The 18,515-nt window shown below is 36.8% G+C and overlaps 1 protein-coding gene across 1 annotated transcript in view; it reads left to right on the plus strand.

The window, feature by feature from the left end:
- The window catches only part of LOC127411717 (dystonin-like), a 275,538-nt gene that overhangs the window by 171,484 nt on the left and 85,539 nt on the right, over nucleotides 1-18,515 (plus strand). The window contains exons 41-52 of the mRNA XM_051647413.1: nucleotides 657-833; nucleotides 2,197-2,320; nucleotides 3,570-3,778; nucleotides 4,916-5,233; nucleotides 9,589-9,755; nucleotides 10,374-10,530; nucleotides 14,204-14,330; nucleotides 14,467-14,523; nucleotides 14,896-15,131; nucleotides 16,046-16,175; nucleotides 16,316-16,515; nucleotides 17,131-17,626. Of these exons, the coding sequence (XP_051503373.1) occupies nucleotides 657-833; nucleotides 2,197-2,320; nucleotides 3,570-3,778; nucleotides 4,916-5,233; nucleotides 9,589-9,755; nucleotides 10,374-10,530; nucleotides 14,204-14,330; nucleotides 14,467-14,523; nucleotides 14,896-15,131; nucleotides 16,046-16,175; nucleotides 16,316-16,515; nucleotides 17,131-17,626 (2,398 nt within the window). The remainder of the gene's footprint in view (nucleotides 1-656; nucleotides 834-2,196; nucleotides 2,321-3,569; nucleotides 3,779-4,915; nucleotides 5,234-9,588; nucleotides 9,756-10,373; nucleotides 10,531-14,203; nucleotides 14,331-14,466; nucleotides 14,524-14,895; nucleotides 15,132-16,045; nucleotides 16,176-16,315; nucleotides 16,516-17,130; nucleotides 17,627-18,515) is intronic.

Genomic DNA, 18,515 nt, shown 5'->3' on the forward strand with positions numbered 1-18,515 from the left:
CATTTTTGCATAAAGAAAATTACGCCTATCATTAAGATTTTCAACATTCTCAGCACATGTTCTCCCCTCGATTCTCATGATCAAAATGAGTCCAGATATTTGACATTTGAGTATGCTTGTGTATTGTATTTGTACACATATTTCAGAAATTGATATGAGGGGGCCTGGGTAGCTCAGCGAGTAAAGATGCTGACTACCACGCCTGGAGTCGCCAGTTCGAATATTATTTCGTGAGAAATAATAGTTTGGAAAGACGAGAAATGAAGCACTTAATGATTCCAACCAACAGATGGCAGCATTTGTCTAGACATGTTTCTGATTCATGTTGCCTATTTTTAGGACCATTAAGATACATTAAATAAAGACATTATTTTCATGACACTTAAGCACATTTTCCCAACCAATTATCTTTTACTGTCTGCAATACGTCCTCATTATTGTCAATGATGATGCAATGGAAGTTTTTTTTTTTTTTTTTTTTTTTTACTTATAACAGTAAAAATGACTGTGATACAGTTATTTCTATCATAATCAACATAAATTGTGGCATTTTTATTCTTATGTCAAACATATCACAAAAAATATTTTAATTTACTGTACATTTAAGGTTGGAGATTGTCTGAACTTGTAAATTTCCCACTTCTTTTACGTTTCAGTGCAATCAGCTAGGAAGCAACCTCAGAGATGTGGTGGACAAGTACAGGAAGTATGAAGATGCCAGTGGAGCTCTGGTGAAGTGGCTCAATGATTCTGAAGAAGAGTCTAGAAGACAGCAGTCTGAACCCATCGCTGGAGATCCACAGACATTACAGAGACAGCTGGAGGAGACCAAGGCATGAGCACCATCCATCATCACTGTATCAAAGACCACATTAAATCAGAACTGATGTTTTGTGACTTTTAGTCCATATTTGTTTGCTTTGAGGCAATGTGTATGCTACTGTAATCCTAAAAGTGAACAAAATAAACTTAAAGCAGATTTACCCGTCACTCGTCCGGGAGAACGGACCAAAAATATTGATGGCTCATCTTGTTTGCAGGGGTATATAAACATTTTTGTACCACCTACTTCTGACTAGCAACAGGAAACTTGTACTGTAGCAAATCATGGTTCACAACTGTGATGTAAACTAAAGGCTATGACTAATTACAAAAAAGTGACAAGGCCAGTTTCAATTGGAAATATGTCAACACAAGAAAGAAAACTACACTCGTCAAGCCATTTAATTGGGGTCTTTAAAGGTGCTCTCAATACATTTTTTGTTTGTCATCTTGGATTTACAGTGACACCTAGTGGCTTGGATGAAGCATCATTCAAATTCAATAATTTTCAGTTTCAGATGTCATTGTAGAAATTTAGTATGCACAGTCAGTCATGATTACTTTAATCAATAAGTAAAAGTGTCAAATAACAGGACGGATACTGAGATTAAGTGAGTAGTATTCGACAGGTCATGTGATTCTAACATGGCCGCCCCCATGTGCGGACCCTCTCCATGTAGAATAAAACAGCTTTTATAAGGTTACTGACATGACTGGATTGGTCATCTTATGTGAGTAATGATTTTATACATATATTGCAAAATTAAAATTCATTTCTTTAGGACTTTTTTCAGTGAGGATAAAATTACTAACTGCATCTTTAAGGAGGTCAAGTGCTGTTTTCAAACACACTCTTTTTATAACTTTCTCACACTGCAGAGTCTCAAAATGTCAGGTCGCTCCATATACAGCATTCTCACTCAATTTCAAATAACATCTATTTATAGGCCTCAAAACATGCTGTGTTCCAAGACACAAATAACTTAACACAGATTTAATCAGATCTGCTTGTGGCATATTGAAGCTAGTTTGGCTTGCAAATGAGGAAACAGAAGCAGACAATGTCATTTACCCTTGAATAGATTACATCTCCCATGATGCACTCTGAGCACTTTTAGCTTAGATGAGAGAACATGTATTCATGTTCCATTATCGTTCTTCATATAGACATATTTTAAGACAGTCGCCTTACCTTGTATATGACCTTATTGTAAACACAATAACCTTGTTTCAATGTCACAACGTCGTATGGCGTATTGAGATAGATATAGAACACATAACATTGATGCTGTGCTTTTAAGATGATCAGATTATTGACTGCACTCTCAGATAATATTAAAAAAGTCAATCCTATTAAACATTGTTCTCTTGCAGAGTCTTCAGGGTCAGACAACAGACCGACAGGCTGCTGTGGATACACTGAAAAAAACAGCTGACGCTCTGATCACTGCAGAGGGTGACCTGCTGGCCAGTACAGAAGAGATTCAAGAGACTGTGGGTGAGTCAAGACAAGTGAATCACACAAAAACATGTCCACATTTCACATCGAAATAATAATAAAAAAAAGACATATTTTTTTAATACAATGATCTGTCATTCACTCCTGTTTAAAAAGCATCAACATAATGAATTCTGTATGAGTTGGAATTCTCAATACACATATCATCTTTGTACTTCTTTCTAGCAAAAATGATCAGTTTTGGTATCAATAATTAAATTGTTACTAGTGAAAATGTCCATTCCTGAAATCAACAATTGAATTACAACTAGAAAAATACTATTTTTGTAATATCTGGAATTTGGTTTTCACTAGTGGCAATGTTAATTTCAGATATATCTACTTTTAAGATAATTTAATAAGCATTTTCACCAGTAATTCCATTGCTGATATTATGAATTAGCATTTTAACTAGCAAAAATGTGATGATAGATATCTATAATTCATACCCTGCACATGATTAAATGTCGAAAGGCCTTGCGATAGCTGCAGACAATTAATTGTTTTCAAGCACGTCATTGTCTTTAGCTTTACCACAGTTAAATTGTACAGCATTATAGACAAGACAAGCATTACAAATATATATAGACATTTTTTTTTTTTTTTTTGCTTTTATATTTTTGGTCCCACTTCATATTAAGTGTCTTTATCTACTATGCACTAACATTAAAATACATTCAATACAATGTACTTATTGTGTAACTACATGATGTTCTGCTAAATTCTCACAAGATTCACATTTGCTGCTACTAAGTTTGAGGTGCAGGCAGGTTTAGGAGTAGTGGTAGGGGTTAGGGTTTAGGGTAAGGTTTGGGGTAGGGTTAGGTCTAGGATTAGGGGTTAGGTTAACAGTGTAACTACAGATGTAACTAAATGCAGGTACTTTAAATATAAGTACAATGCAACAACATGTATGTACATAATTAGTACATTGTAGCAAATGCTTAAGTGCAGATTAGTTAAAGACACATAATAAAAAGTGGGTCATTTTCTTTAAATATATGTACTATGTATCTACAGTTATGCCTGAAGTCCAATGGGTGCATTTCATGAATGAGAGAAGGCACTTGATAGAAGAAACTATTTATTTATCTATTTATTTTTTGGTTAAGTGTCATAAAAAATGAATTAACATAATACAGAAAAATAGATAATTCAGTGTGGCAAAATAGCTATTACTCGTAGTACCTTTAAGAAAGCTGTTAGACTTCTTTTTTAAGAAATCTGTTTTTATGTTTCTATTTTGCAGATGACATCACAGAGAGATATGAGAACTTGTCTCGATCAGTGAGTGATCGCAACGAGAAGCTGCAGGTGACACTGACTCGCTCTCTGAGCGTGCAGGACGGGCTGGATGAGATGATGAGCTGGATTCAGTCGGTGGAGGAGAGATTGAAAGAGACAACACACTTGCCACTTGACACAAACTGCATCACACATGCACTCAGCAAAGAGGCAGTATGTGACCATTGACCTTTTATCCAATGTAAAGAGAATGAATAACTATGCAGCAAAAGTATACAGACAGTGACTCTGTAATGCACAATTAAATGACATCAAATGACCTCTGGTTACTTCAATGGATAGTTCACCCAAAAATGAATAATCTCTAATCATTAACTCACCCTCATGACACTCCGAAAACAAATGACTTTCTTCCATACAACAGATAAGGAGAAGTGTTGAAGAATGTTTTCCATATAATACCATTTTTAAATAGTACATTTTTCAGTCTACTTTTTTTTTTTTTTTTTTTTTATCATTTTGGAGCTTGACAGTGCCAGTCCCCATTCACTTTCATTACTTCAAAAACGTTTTCCTCCAAAGAAAGAAAGTCATACAGGTTTGAAATTTCATGAGGGTAAATTATGACAATTTTAGGTCAACTATTTCTTAAAGGAATATTCAGGGATCAATACAAGTTAAACTGAATCGACAGCATTTGTGGCATAAAATTGATTAACACAATTTTTTTTTTTTTTTTGATTTGCCCTCCTTTTCTTAAAAAATAAAAATAATAAATAAAAGTCTGGGTAACAGTGTCACTAACAATGGAAGTGAATGGGGGCCAATCTGTAAACGTTAAAATACTCACTGTTTCAAAAGTATAGTCACAATACATAAACAATATGTGTGTTAACATGATTTTACTGTGATCAAATCAATTACTAACCTTTTCTGTGTAAAGCTATATCCAATTTTACAACTTCGTTGCCATGACGATGTAATGTCAACAAACCCTAAAACCCTAAAATGTCTGTAAAAGCTACAATTTAAACAACTTTACAGGTCAAATAATACATGACTTTTAACAGAAGAATTAATGTAAGTGCTTTTATAAAATTATAAGCTTCACATTTCTGCCTTTAAACCCTCCAAATATTGGCCCCATTCACTTACATTGTAAGTGCCTCAATGTAACTTCGATTTTTGCTTCTTTTCTTTAAAGAAAAGGAGGGACGAGTCGAAACTTTTTTTGTGGTAATCAACATTATGTCACAAATGCTGTCGATTGAGCTTAATTTGTATTGAACCTGGAATAGTCCTTTAAAACTCTAGTTTGTAGTGTTCAAATATTCTCTCACTTTACCTCAGGCTCTGGAGCAGGACATGTCCAGCAGGCAGAGCAGCATCGCCGCCATGAAGACAAAGGTTGGGAAGTTTGTGGAGAGTGCTGATGCAGCGGCCGCTGCTCTGCTGCAGGGTAAGATGGAGAGTCTTTCTCAGCGCTTCACTGACGCCTCTGAACAGCACAAGAAGAAGGTCTCTCAGATGGAGGAGCTCAGAGAGAAGGTGGAGCAGTTTGAAAAGACATCTGAAAAGGTTCATCAGTTTGTGGTGAAGAGCTCACAGGCTTTATCAGAGACAGATGGACCAGGAAAGAACGTAATTGAGCTCTCGCAGCTCATCCAGGTACGATATCAGCTCAGCAAGCAATTAAAACAGATCTGTTCCAAAAACCTACTGCGCTGCCTTACAAGACAGTATTATAAGAGATCATAGGTGCGCTCCCAATGTAAAAGCTTTTCCAAACAGTAGATATAACCTTCTAAGATACCTTGTGGTGGACAAATTTTAAGTCAGCATTGCATTTATTCTCTCCAGATAACGTATTACAGAATGCTTTGTGAAAATCTCAGTGAAAAAAGTTTGTCCAAGATAGTGGATGAGGTGAGAGAAATGTTGTATACACTGATGAGCCAAAACATTATGACCACATGCCTAATATACCGTTGGTCCTCTGCGTGCCGCAAAACAGCACCGACCCGCCAAGGCATGGACTCTACAAGACCCCTGAATGTGTCCCGTGGTGTCTGGCACTAAGACATTAACAGCACATCCCACAGATCCTCAATCAGATTGAGATCTGGGGAATTTGGAGGCCAGGGCAACTCCTTGAACTCTTCATCATGTTCCTCAAACCATTCCCGAACAATGTGTGCAGTGTGGCAGGACACATTACCCTGCTGAAAGAGGCCACTGCCATCAGGGAATACCATTGCCATGAAGGGGTGTACCTGGTCTGCAACGATGTTTAGGTAGGTGGCACATGTCAAATTGACGTCCACATGAATGGCCAGACCCAGGGTTTCCCAGCAGAACATTGCCCAGAGCATCACACTCCCTCCACCGGCTTGTCGTTTTCCCACAGTGCACAGTGCTCCAAGGTCCAGTTCTGATGCTTGCGTGCCCATTGTAGGTGCTTTTGACGGTGGACAGGGGTCATCATGGGAACTCTGACCTGTCTGCTGCTACGCAGCCTCATACGCATCAGGGTGCGATGCACTGTGTGTTGACACATTCCTCCCATAACCATCATTAAAATTTTCTGTGACTTGTGCCACAGTAGACCTTCTGTCGGTTCGGACCAGACGGGATATCCTTCGTTGCCCTCGCGTATCTATGAGCCTTGGGCGCCCAACCCCCTGTCGCCGGTTTGTGGTTTGTCCCTCCTCGGACCACTGTCATTAGGTACTCACCACTGCTGACCGGGAGCACCCCACAAGCCTTGCCATTTCAGAGATGCTTTGACCCAGTCATCTGGTCATAACAATTTGGCCCTTGTCAAAGTCACTCAGGTCTTTACTACTGCCCATTTCACCTGCATTCAACACGTTGACTGCGAGAACTGATTGTTCGCTTACCATCTAATCTACCCAGACCTTCTTAGGAGATGATCAACATTGTCCGCATCACCTGTGAGTGGTCATACATTTTGGCTCATGTGTGTATTTCATTCAAAACCAAAAAGGATTATATTCTACCCAGTAATTGTGTGTGCTGTTTGTGTGTGCTAGTATTACATTGTTAGCTTATCAACATGTGCTCATGCCACTCTCTATTAAAATAAGACTCACACAGCCAGACTTTGATTAACAACATAAAGCCTGGTCCAGTTTGCAGCCTGTTAGATTTGTACATTCATTTTTAAGACATGTCACACGTCCAAGTCGGAAATTAAATACAGAAGCAACCAAGCCAAACCAAATAAACTGTGTACAACGGCCAAAGCACTTGTCTGCTGTACCAGCATGTAAACATACAGTAAGTGAATACACCTGAATCACTTTTACACAACTTTTATGTCGAGGTGCATTGAAACCAATTTTTTTACGACAGAAACAAATACCCAAGTACTAGTCCTAGAGTATCAACCTATACTGAGTACCAATTTGAGAGGTTTTGTGTGGATGCATGTATGCGGTATGTGCAATTGGCTTGTTTATGATCTGAATTCCTTAACTTTAGTTTTGAATTTCTTCTTAATTTGAAAATTTGAAATTGTAATTCTATAATATGATTTCTTACAGCCAATTCTACCTGTCAAAATTCAAAACAAACAATCTGCTGTTTAAAAATTCAATCTTACAAAACATGAAGCAAAATTCTTCATTTTTGTTAAATGTCACATGTCAGGAATTCATATGAACATGCTTTAGGTTCAAATACTTTAGTCATTGTTCTAGCTCCATAGAAACATTGAATGATGAAACCGATACCAAGTGCGAGAATTTACCCCGGCCCGCAGTATCAGCCCAATACGAGAACTACCGAGAAGTAAATTAAAATCATGCGCTACCATTTCAGCAGAATTTACTTCCACTAATTTTCATGCCCATATCAGTGGCTACGTTTACATGCACCCTCATAATGAAAATAATGCGATTAAGGCAATACTGCGATTAAACTGTAGCTCATGTAAACAGAATATTGTGATTATGATATTGCGATTATGCTTATAATCAGAGATAATCGCAGTTAGATATGTGTAGTACTCCTATTTTAATCGCTTTATACTGGCATGTAAATGTTTACTCGCATTTCATGCACTTTGACCAAAGTGCACCTGCACCAGTGCTGCAGACGGATCATGTTCCACTTAAACACAGGTTCGAAAACATTGCGAAAAAGAAGAAGGCTGCACTTATTTTTCGGCTTCATGTAAAACGGTAGTTCCATGCACCGTTTTCCAGCAGTGGTGCTCCCTCATCTACAGCCCCAAAGCAAAAGAAAACACATTTTCCCGAGTTGTGAATGTCCGTTTGCAGTCTGAATTGAATGTTGGGGAGATAAAAAGACCACATGCCGCAAAATAATGGGAAGGAAATACATCTTTGAAATGAGTTTGTGCTCGCGGGCGAAACACAACAAGGTTCATCGCGTGTATTCCGATTCACACACAAATGACTCTTATGAACCGATTCTTTTTAGTGATTCAAAACAGACAGAGTAACCAGTGTAGTCAGACAAACAAATGACTCTTATGAACTGATTCTTTTTAGTGAATCAAAACAAACAGCGCATCCAGTGTAGTCGAATATGTCTCTTATGAAGTGGTTCTTTTAATAAATCGTTCAAAAAACTCACTAACTGACTGACTAATTTTCATTATGCCAAGCTGTAGTTAAAGAGACATATTTGCAACAAATTGTTTTTTGTAATAAATATTCATTTATAAAAAAGCAGTTAAAAAACACATTTCTCAGCAAATAATCAGAGTAATGGCAAGTAGCATGTAAACGGGATTGACGTGGTTGTCCCAAATCATGTAAATATCTTAATCTAATTATTTCTTATACTCTGATTATTGCAATAATCAGAGTATTGGTGTACATGTAAACGTAGTCAATGTTACAACTCTGTTATTTTCTACAATTCTGAGTTTCCCAGTGGTACATTCTGAGAGGACTTCACTTGGTCATTCATGTGCTCATAACTCATAATAATGATATTTCCAACTCCACTTAAAGGCCGCATTATTCTGATTGAAAACCGCCCAAATTGAAAGGAAGAGACTTCTTGACTGACAAGTAAAGTGACCCAACACGGTTCATTTAGAGCCATCTGAGAATATTTTTAAATGAACTGTGACCATTTGTTGAGTCTTTTGAGAGTTTCAGGTGAGGAGGTGCTGCCCATGTACTGTAAAATTTTCAAAATAAGTCACTTTGAGGTTACGTTTCAGTTAGGATGCTGTCTTAAAGGGATAGTTCACCCCAAAATAAAAATTCTTGCATCATTTAGTCAACCTAATTGCCGTCCCAGATGTGTATGACTTTCTTCTGCTTTAAAAGAAACTGAGAATTTGAGAAGAACATCTCAGCACTGTAGGTCCATAAAATGCAAGTGAATTGTGGCCAGAACTTTAAGCTCAAAAAAGCTTAAAAGTTATATAAAGTTATCCATATGACTCTAGTGGTTAAATCAATGACTTTAGAAGCAATGTGATAGGTATGGGTGAGAAACAGATCAATATTTAAGTAATTTTTTTACTGTAAATTATCTTCCCTGCCCAGTAGGTGGCGATATGCATTAAGAATGTGAATCACCAAAAACAAAAGAAGAAGAATGTGGAAGTGAAAGTGGGCATTTAAAGTAAAAAATGACTTAAATAGTGATCTGTTTCTCACCCACATCTATGATATTGCTTCTGAGGATATGGATTTAACCACTGGAGTCTTATGGATTACTTTTATGCTGCCTTTATATGCTTTTTTGAGCTTTAAAGTTCTGGCCACCATTCACTTGCATTGTATGGACCTACAAAGCTGAAATATTCTTCTAAAAATCTTCATTTGTGTTCAGCAGAAGAAAGTCATTCACATCCGTGATGACATGAGGGTGAGTAAATGATGTGAGAATTTTCATTTTTGGCTGAACTATCCCTTTAAAAGGACAAGAGACAGAAAGAGACAGTTTGTCTGTTTATGCACTTTAATTTCTTTATATTTCACATCTTGAAGTTCACATACATCTTTTATTTGTAGGACACTAATGCTGAGTTAGCCGAGCATGCAAAGGATGTTGAAACCCTACAGAAACTGTCAGAAGAACTCAGCAAGCTGGATCCTGAAGGAAGCAAAGCTCTTATTCAGAGCAAGATGAAGAACATCTCTAACAACTTCAATGCTTTGAAAGATACAGTTCAAGAGAAGTAAGTATTAGTAAGTTAAGGTGCTTTCACACTAGCACTTCAGCTATGGACCCAAGTCATTTTGACTTTAGAGTTTGGTTTGTTTGTTTGATGTGGTTTTATGAACTCTAGTGTGCACCAGTGAACCTGAGTTGACTTGCAAAGCTCATCTGGTGGTCTGATTCATGTGAACTACAGTGCGGTTCACTAATCAAAATTGGGTTAGGAACAACACTGCAAAATATAATTTCCCTAATTCATATTTTTTTGTCTTGTTTACCAGTAAAAATATCTAAACAAATATCTAGGCAAAAATATGAAGAAAATTCTTTTTATGCAGTGAAGCATTTGAGTCAAGTATGAAAATAGCATTAGATTCATCTTAGCATAAAAATATTACTTATCCAGTAAAATTATGCTTCAATGTTAAAAATGCTTTTTTCCTGTTATTTTATGCTTCACTTGGCTTTGAAATATAGGCCTAATATTTTTTATTGGATGAAGTAATGATTTTAATTATTTAGGGCTGTTATTAAATAAAAAGCAAATGCTGTGCTGGAACACCATTATTAAAAAATATAAAATGGGTTAGACTTTTTGCCAGATGTCAAGCTATTTAATAATAAGTGTGTATTGCAGAAAGCAGGAGGTTTCGTCCTGCCAAAGTTCACTGGAGGAGTTTAAAGCAACAACAGGGGTGTTCATTAAATGGCTGAAGGAGACAAAAGAGCAAGTGCCAGCGCCTGAGCACAACTGCAGTGAACAGGGCCTGAGAAAAGACCTGCACACAGTCAATGTGAGTGATGGATTCCTCTTCACACTCCTTATTGTGGTGCTAAAAAAACTCCAGGATAGAATGGTGCCGTAAATTAACAGAGAATAACTAGAAGAAATCTGTCTCACTGTATACTGATGATTCTTCAATTAGAAGCACTTTTTACTAAATGTCTTGGAATAAATATCTGATCATGGCCATGATCAACCATGGTATAATGTTTAATGGTGTGGATTTTGATATTGTGTGTGATGGTAATTATATTTTTCACATTTTGAGGAAAACGTTGGATCAGTCTTAGACTTGCTAACATATAAAATTAGCTAGCAGTCAATTAACTTTGGATTTTATATAAACATTGTTTTGCTTCTGAATAAAACATTTCAAATACTAACCAGGGAATGAAACCTAATAAAGCTACTCTTAGATCATTATGTAAAAATCTGAAAATTAAAGGATTAGTTCACCCAAAAATGAAAATTCATTCATTGGTTACTCCCCCCTGTGTTGTTATAACCCTATATGACTTTCTTTGTTTTTCTTAACACAAAGGGAGACATTATGAAAAAGTGTTGTGCTCAGTGATGTCATATACAATGGCAGTTTATGGTGACCACCTCTTCAAGCTTCAAAAGAATGCAGAAGTATAATTCAGAAGTCTAATAAATTATTCCATGAGACTCATTATTGATATGAAAGTATACAATATGGTTTGGTAAGAAACAATCTGAAATCGAATGTATTATTTAGTGAAAATGTTCACTGACCGTTGATCTCCTGTGCATGTATATGATAGGGCACGAGAGCAACAGTTCACACAGCCCCCTCGCGACATTGGGCATTCAAGCGAAAACTTGTTTTGTTTATCTAAAAACAGGTCCTACACAGCGATAGTGACAACAGAACACAACACAGCTGCACACAAAACAGAGAACAGAACTTACTAAACATGTCTGAAGAGTTTGCAGTCGAAGAATTTATGCATTTCTATGCCCAGCCTTATTTTTTTGAATGGAGTTTTCGGAAATCAAGCAGAAACATAGAAGAGGCTACAGGCAGCCACAGTCACACCGTGTCCTAAACTGATGGCAAATGACACAAGATAAAAAGTATATTTTCTATGGTAATCAGAGTTTTTGTCCTAACCAGCAGTGACGAGCGACGGAACGTTCTATCAATCGCTTGTTTTTTATATTCAACATCGCGTGGGTAAATCCATCCACTGTGAACTGGCACCGGTCCAAAAACGTTCAAAATAATAAGGCTGGGCATAGAAATACATCAATTCTTCGACTGCAAACTCTATCAAATGTAACTTTTCAGCTCTCCTAAAAATTAGGAAAAAGTAATTCAAGAGACAAAGTTTAAAGCTATTTTAATCTATTCTATCTAATCCATTAGGGCTGCAGTATATATCGCATTTATAGAAATATTGCAAATTTACATATCACAATTTGCATATGCAAAGGATTGTGATGATACTTTAAAAGTAACATTTTACAAGAATAGACATGGCGCATGATTGTTACTTGGTATGTGTGCGTGCAGTGTGTAGAGGTGCAGATCCACAGCATGAGAAAAACACAAGACATTCCCCATTCATTTTTTACATGTCATTTTAACATTAAAGTTTTATTGTATACCCTTTAAACTCGGAAGAGCCCCCGCTGGTGGGCCTGCGTGATTTAAAAAAAAATATTAATAACTACAGTCTTGACCAACACAAAATAGGTATTGTTTGAAAACTTAGGAGCTGTACTTTACAGTGCATGTAGGCATTATGACCAAAGCTGAACAAGTGCTTTGCAATTTGCAGACAAATCAGAAGTGTTCCGTTTTAATAATTCTGAAATAAGTTGCACTGTACATATTATTGTAATTATTAAAACAGATCAAACAGTCATGTGTCAGATGTTGTTTGAAAGCTCTCAACCTGCCTATTTGTTTTACTCACAGACAAAAATATAGATAGTAATAGCTAAGCATATATCTTTGACATTTATGTTTCATGTGAACAGGTGTTGCTCATATGCCTCGTTTTTGATTATAACTTCACAAAAAATAAACAGACCATAAAATATCACATACCTTTACTTAGAGGAGGCGAATGTCTTTCAAATAAGCCCACACATAGTGTAATCTGATGCATAGATCATTAGATAATTGAAACGAAGCACAATGTGCACAATGCACACAGCATCTAGATGTCTGGCATCTTGTAATCTGGCTGAAAACACGTTTGATTTCCTGGATCAGATGACGTCATTGGAAGTGATGTAGCATCATGGAACGCTAAACCAGCGTGGGTTTAGATCAGTGCAAAAAGTCACCCATATTTGGGCAGAGAGACATGTGATTTGTGACTATTACATATTGCCACCAGGAGATGGCACCCAGTACATGACACAATGTTGACTCAAAAGGCATTCATTCTGTGAAATCTCATTACTAAAATCATGTCTGCATGCTATGCAAACCTTTAGTCATTGTTGTGTTTGCATGTGTAATTAGTTCTTATGTGCAATTATTATGTTTTATTTGTTTGGAGAGACTTTTGATTGTTTTGTTGAATCAACACAAAATTTTACTCGGTTACAGTTGTCATGACAAAACAAAAACACAAACAGTTTTTCGGAGCCACCTTATTTAAATCCAGAGATATTTAATGTCAAATCAGAAAAATCTCAAGTTTTTTTTTGTGATGTTTCAGCCATTTTTTAGGCCGAAAGTCTCAGAATTTATCATAATCTATATCTATAAAAAATTTGAAAAGTTTCCTTTAAAATGATACCAAACACTTGACCCTCCTTGTTTTTATTTAATTTTTTATAAGCCTTTAATTCTGGGTATACCATTGAAACAGGAAATCTTTAAAAATACCTTCAGAGCTTAAAGGGTTAAACATACACTCTGATGTTCATTTGTGTTTTTTTGTGTCTCGGAGAGAGAGAGCATTGTGCCCTGCCCCGTTTGAATGGGTTGCTACCGTGATCTGTCACACATAGCATTAAAGAGCATCAAATCAACATTTATTGTTGAATTTTGTGATAAAATTTACATAATTTGAAAGCTGAGACTATTGTTTCTCCTTTTTAAACTTAAAAGTTCCTCTAATTGAAGAATACCCCATAAGGAGAATGAACACTGAGCCCCCACAAGCATCATGTTTTTGCACACATTCCTGTTGTAAAGTGTTTATTTCAGGGAGTTAATCTTAATTACTGTTGTCATGTCTAGTTTACTGAATTCCCAGATCTGATCATCATACAATAATGTGTGTATCATGCTGCAAAAATCTGCAGAAAATAACCAAAAATGTCAATGAATTGGTTAAGCACCAAACATATTTAAATGCCAAAATACCATTATGAATAGCAACCGGAACTTGCCAAAAAAGCGTATAACATCAAAAACAATCTGCCTTTTTATTATGTTTTTTCCAGAGTAAATTAGGTTTTGATCATTACTCAATGGGGAGTTTGGTTACACATATCCCAAAACTTTTGGTTTGTGATTATGTTCATTTGACAAAACCAAAATACTGTTGTTTTATAAACTTCAGTATTTTTAAAATCCTACCAACAATGTTTCTGCCTACCTACGACCCACCTATTTATCTGTCTGTCAATCTGTGTATTTACGCTGTATAGATCTTAATTGAAAGTGCCTCTTCTGGTCTCTATGTTCCATGTAGGGCTTGTTAGATGAATGGACATCCAAAGCTCCAGCAGTTCAGGATATCAATAGCAGAGGCTCTGCTTTATGTAGCCTAATCAGTGTTTTGACATCACCGGCCAAAGCCAAGATACATCACAGCGCAGGTATTGCCAAGGAGTATTTTAAGATTTTACGAGAACACATATTGCATGTCTCAATTCTACATGATCACCCATTTAATCTGTCCAGCGTGATGGCAAACAGATGTAATATAATTGTTTCCCCATTTGCTTCATTTAGGATCAGCTATCAGTAATGGTTCTGGTCCAGGAAGCCATACCTATCTGACAAACCAAGGTAGGATGCATTGATTTAGACAATTAGATTTAGATTTTTGCCAATAACAGAATTATTTTTATATTTTGAACGATAACCAATATGATGGCCAGTATAAATCTATACTGTTCTGCCTATGTTTAAACAACATTCACACTAAAGCTCCAGTGCAGAGTTATATATGCTAACTATAAAGAAAGATGGATAACTGTACTGTTGAAAGCTGACATTGAAGAGAGTATAGCTGTTTGAATTGCAAAATAATAAGCTTGCAAATATCGGCCTGATCAGATTGACCTTTTCAGTCCATTGAGCACATAGGCGAAAATACAGTAGCTATAATGATTTGTGTTCGGTTATACCTTCTAAAAGTACAAGTTTTTTCCCCATTAGAGTTAATGCAGGTACAGCAGAACATGTGCTCCATTAACACCAGTTATGAGAACCTTGGGGAGCTCCTGAAGACCAGATCCTCAGAGCTCAATGCTCTATTGAAGAAAGTTCAAGAGGTCCATGAGCAGGCTGATTCTTTGCTACAGTGGATTGAGGACTCAAAGAAGACAGCAACATCTTGGAATAGCCATCCGTCTGGGAAAGACTCAGTTAAAACACAGATAGAGCAGCAAAAGGTAAATGCAATCCAATCATGTGGACTTTTCGTGCACAGCAATATAGGCCTGCATGAAATCTCTGGCTGCAGATTTGGGCTGAATTTGAATGCCTGTCATTCACAGAATTTTACACATCCAACTCCCTTGCGTTTGTTAGTGGTGTTTGCGAAGGCAAGCATCACTATTACTTTAGAGCATAACTCATCCCTCACCATTTGCACATAATGTTGATTACCACAAAAAATTATTTTGACTCGTCATTTTAAAAAAAATCACTTCCATTGTAAATACTTTACTATAACCACTTTTCTTAAAGGAATATTTTGGGTTCAATACAAGTTAAGCTGAATCGACAGCATTTGTGACATAAAATTGATTAACACAAACATTTGTTTTGATTTGCCCCTCCTTTTCTTTAAAAAAAAAGCAAAAATCTGGGTTACAGTGAGACACTTACAATGGAAGTGAATGGGGGCCAATCTGTAAATGTTAAAATAGTCACTTTTTCAAAAGTATAGTCACAAGACATAAACAATATGTGTGTTAACATGATTTTACTGTGATAAAATCACTTACAAACCTTTTCTGTGTAAAGCTATATCCAATTTTACAACTTCGTTTCCATGACGATGTAATGTCAACAAACCCTAAAACCCTAAAATGACTGTAAAAGCTATGATTTAAACAACTTTACAGCTCAAATAATACACAAACTTAAGTGCTTTTATAAAAAATATAAGCTTCACATTTCTGCCTTTAAACTCTCCAAACACTGGCCCCATTCACTTCCATTGTAAGTGTCTCACTGTAACCTCGACTTTTGCTTTTTTTAAAGAAATTCAAAATAATTTTTTGTGGTAATCAACATTATGTCACAAATGCTGTCGATTGAGCTTAACTTGTGGAATATTCCTTTAATTTTTATCTTGCAGGTCTTTGAAGACAACATGAAACAAAAGCAGAAGCAGCTCCAGCAGGTGAAAGAGAACTTGCTCCACCTTATTGAGGAACACCCTGATTCACCCGAGGCAGAAAAGTGGAAGCACATGCTGGCACAGATAGGTATGCATCCATCACATCCAAAACCATTAATCTTCTTTGATTTGTGCCGCTGCTGGCCAGGTGTGAATCTACACCTACTGCACCTTCAGAATGAGAGCTGGGAGTGATAGTGTGATGTGTGTGTGCTCTGCTCCACACAGTTTCAGGAATGGAGGAGGTCAGGGGCACAGTGGAGATCAGGAAACAGCACCTGGAGGAGTCATCGCGTATGATGGAGCTCTTCAAGACGACACAGCCTCAGCTCTCGCAGTGGCTGCAGGAGAAAGAGTTGATGATGAGCGTTCTAGGACCCCTGTCTGTAGACCCCAACATGCTTAACACACAGAAGCAGCAAGTCCAGGTACAGACTGTCACACTGAAACATGTAAAAAGAATCATTTTGATTATTACTCAGCTATCTGAAATACTCGATTCTGATTCTGTCAGTCGAGCCATCCAGTGGTCTGACATTTCTGAATAATGACCACACATGTGTGGATAAAGTTGTATTTCACTGGTCATCTGGGTATCGCGAGTCATCTTTCATACTTCTCGTATCACTCTATGATCTCTAAAGTAAGCTAATAAAATAATTTAAACTCCAATCAATATTTTATGTCCATTTATTAGTCTTATTACATGACTACTTGTACTAAGTAAGTCTAATAAATAAGCAGGATAATGAGCTGTCAGGGTGATCAGGACTCCTATGCATAGCGGAGAGTATTCTTTACTTGTAATAAACCAGGAATATTCCTTTAAGAAGTTCCAAGTAAAGCTCAATCGACAGCATTTGTTTCATCATGTTGATTACCACAAAAATGTATTTTGACTTGTCCCTACTTTTCTTTATAAAAAAAGCACTTACAATGGAACAACCCTCAAAGAAAAATGAGGGTGAATAAAGGAATTTATAATACACTAACACATGCTTATCTCTTAATGTCATATGTCATGTTCATTTTTTTTTCTTCAGATTCTCCTGAAGGAGTTTGACAGCCGCAAGCCTCAGTATGAGAAGTTAAAAGAGGCTGCCACGGTAATCACCAATGCATCAGAGAAGCAGGATTCTACAGTAGAAAAAGTTAAAGAACAGCTGGTATCCATTTCCCAGAAGTGGCAGTCCCTTACAGGCCAGCTGTCCCAGAGACATGCCCTCATTGAGCAGGCCGTCAGTAAGACAACTCAATTCCAGAAGCTTCTGCACAGCCTCAGTGAAAGTGCCAATCGCCTGGAGAATGAGCTGAATGAACAGCAGCCCCTCAGCACCCAGCCTGATGAAGTCAGGAAGCAGCTCGAAGCCACCAATGCATTCCTGGCTCAGCTACGAGAGCAGAAGAAAAGGCTGCAGGAAGCCGAAACCGTCTGCTCAGAGCTTTCCGCCATGATGACTGAGGAGTATCTCAGGGCAGACTTGACAAAACAGCTGGAGGGTGTCTCTAAACCATTTAGACAACTTGAGGACAAAGCAGGTATTTTAGTTTACTTGAATTACCCATCAAACTCTTTCTTCAACATCACATAATATACAGAATTATCTACAACATTCATTTCTAAAAACCACAAAGAAATATCCCTGCTTAAATTTAAGTGCAACTGGTGGCATAAAACAGAATTACAAATATAATGACTGCTTTCCTGAACACTCCTCCCATCTTCCATTGGCCGGCAAACAGATAGTTTTGCCATTTCATTGTACGGTCAGATTAAAGGTGCTGTAAGCAAGTTTTTAGACTGTCACAGAAAATTGTCTCTGCTGCTTGACAGATATCACTGAAACAGGTGTCTTGAGAAATCACACCTGTCTAAAATGTTATGGCTAGCAGAAGTTAGCAAAAAAGCTAAAATTGCTTATAGCAACTTTAATCTGCACCTGCATAACTCCACAGAAAGCTCCACAGATTTCTGCAGAATTAAAACGGACTTCATTCAAAGTCCTACATATCCATGCCCCTTACATGTGTGTTTATTAAATATTTGGCCTAATTTAATAAAGTTTTTAGCTACCAATAAGATTGTAGAAATCTCAGCCCCTTATAACACATTTTACCATGTTTTAATCCATACAAGTGTGCTAAAACAATTCATATTTTTCTTTTAAACATATATAGGTGTTTTTTCAGCTTCAGGCAATTCATATCACAGGAATTTTTATTAAAACTAACAGATTTATTTATTTTTTATTTTTGTTATCTGAAGGTCACATTAAAACCAACTTAGAAACTTTTTACTAGGCCATCATCATTTATTTTTGGTACTTTTTAAATGGCTTGTATGTATAGATTTTATTGAGAGCAGCAAAGAATGTTTCAAGCATCCCGTAACACTGTCAAGACCACAGATGAGACAGATGTTGCATGA

The sequence above is a fragment of the Myxocyprinus asiaticus genome, chromosome 21 (assembly GCF_019703515.2).
Source record: "Myxocyprinus asiaticus isolate MX2 ecotype Aquarium Trade chromosome 21, UBuf_Myxa_2, whole genome shotgun sequence".
Classification (NCBI taxonomy): domain Eukaryota; kingdom Metazoa; phylum Chordata; class Actinopteri; order Cypriniformes; family Catostomidae; genus Myxocyprinus; species Myxocyprinus asiaticus.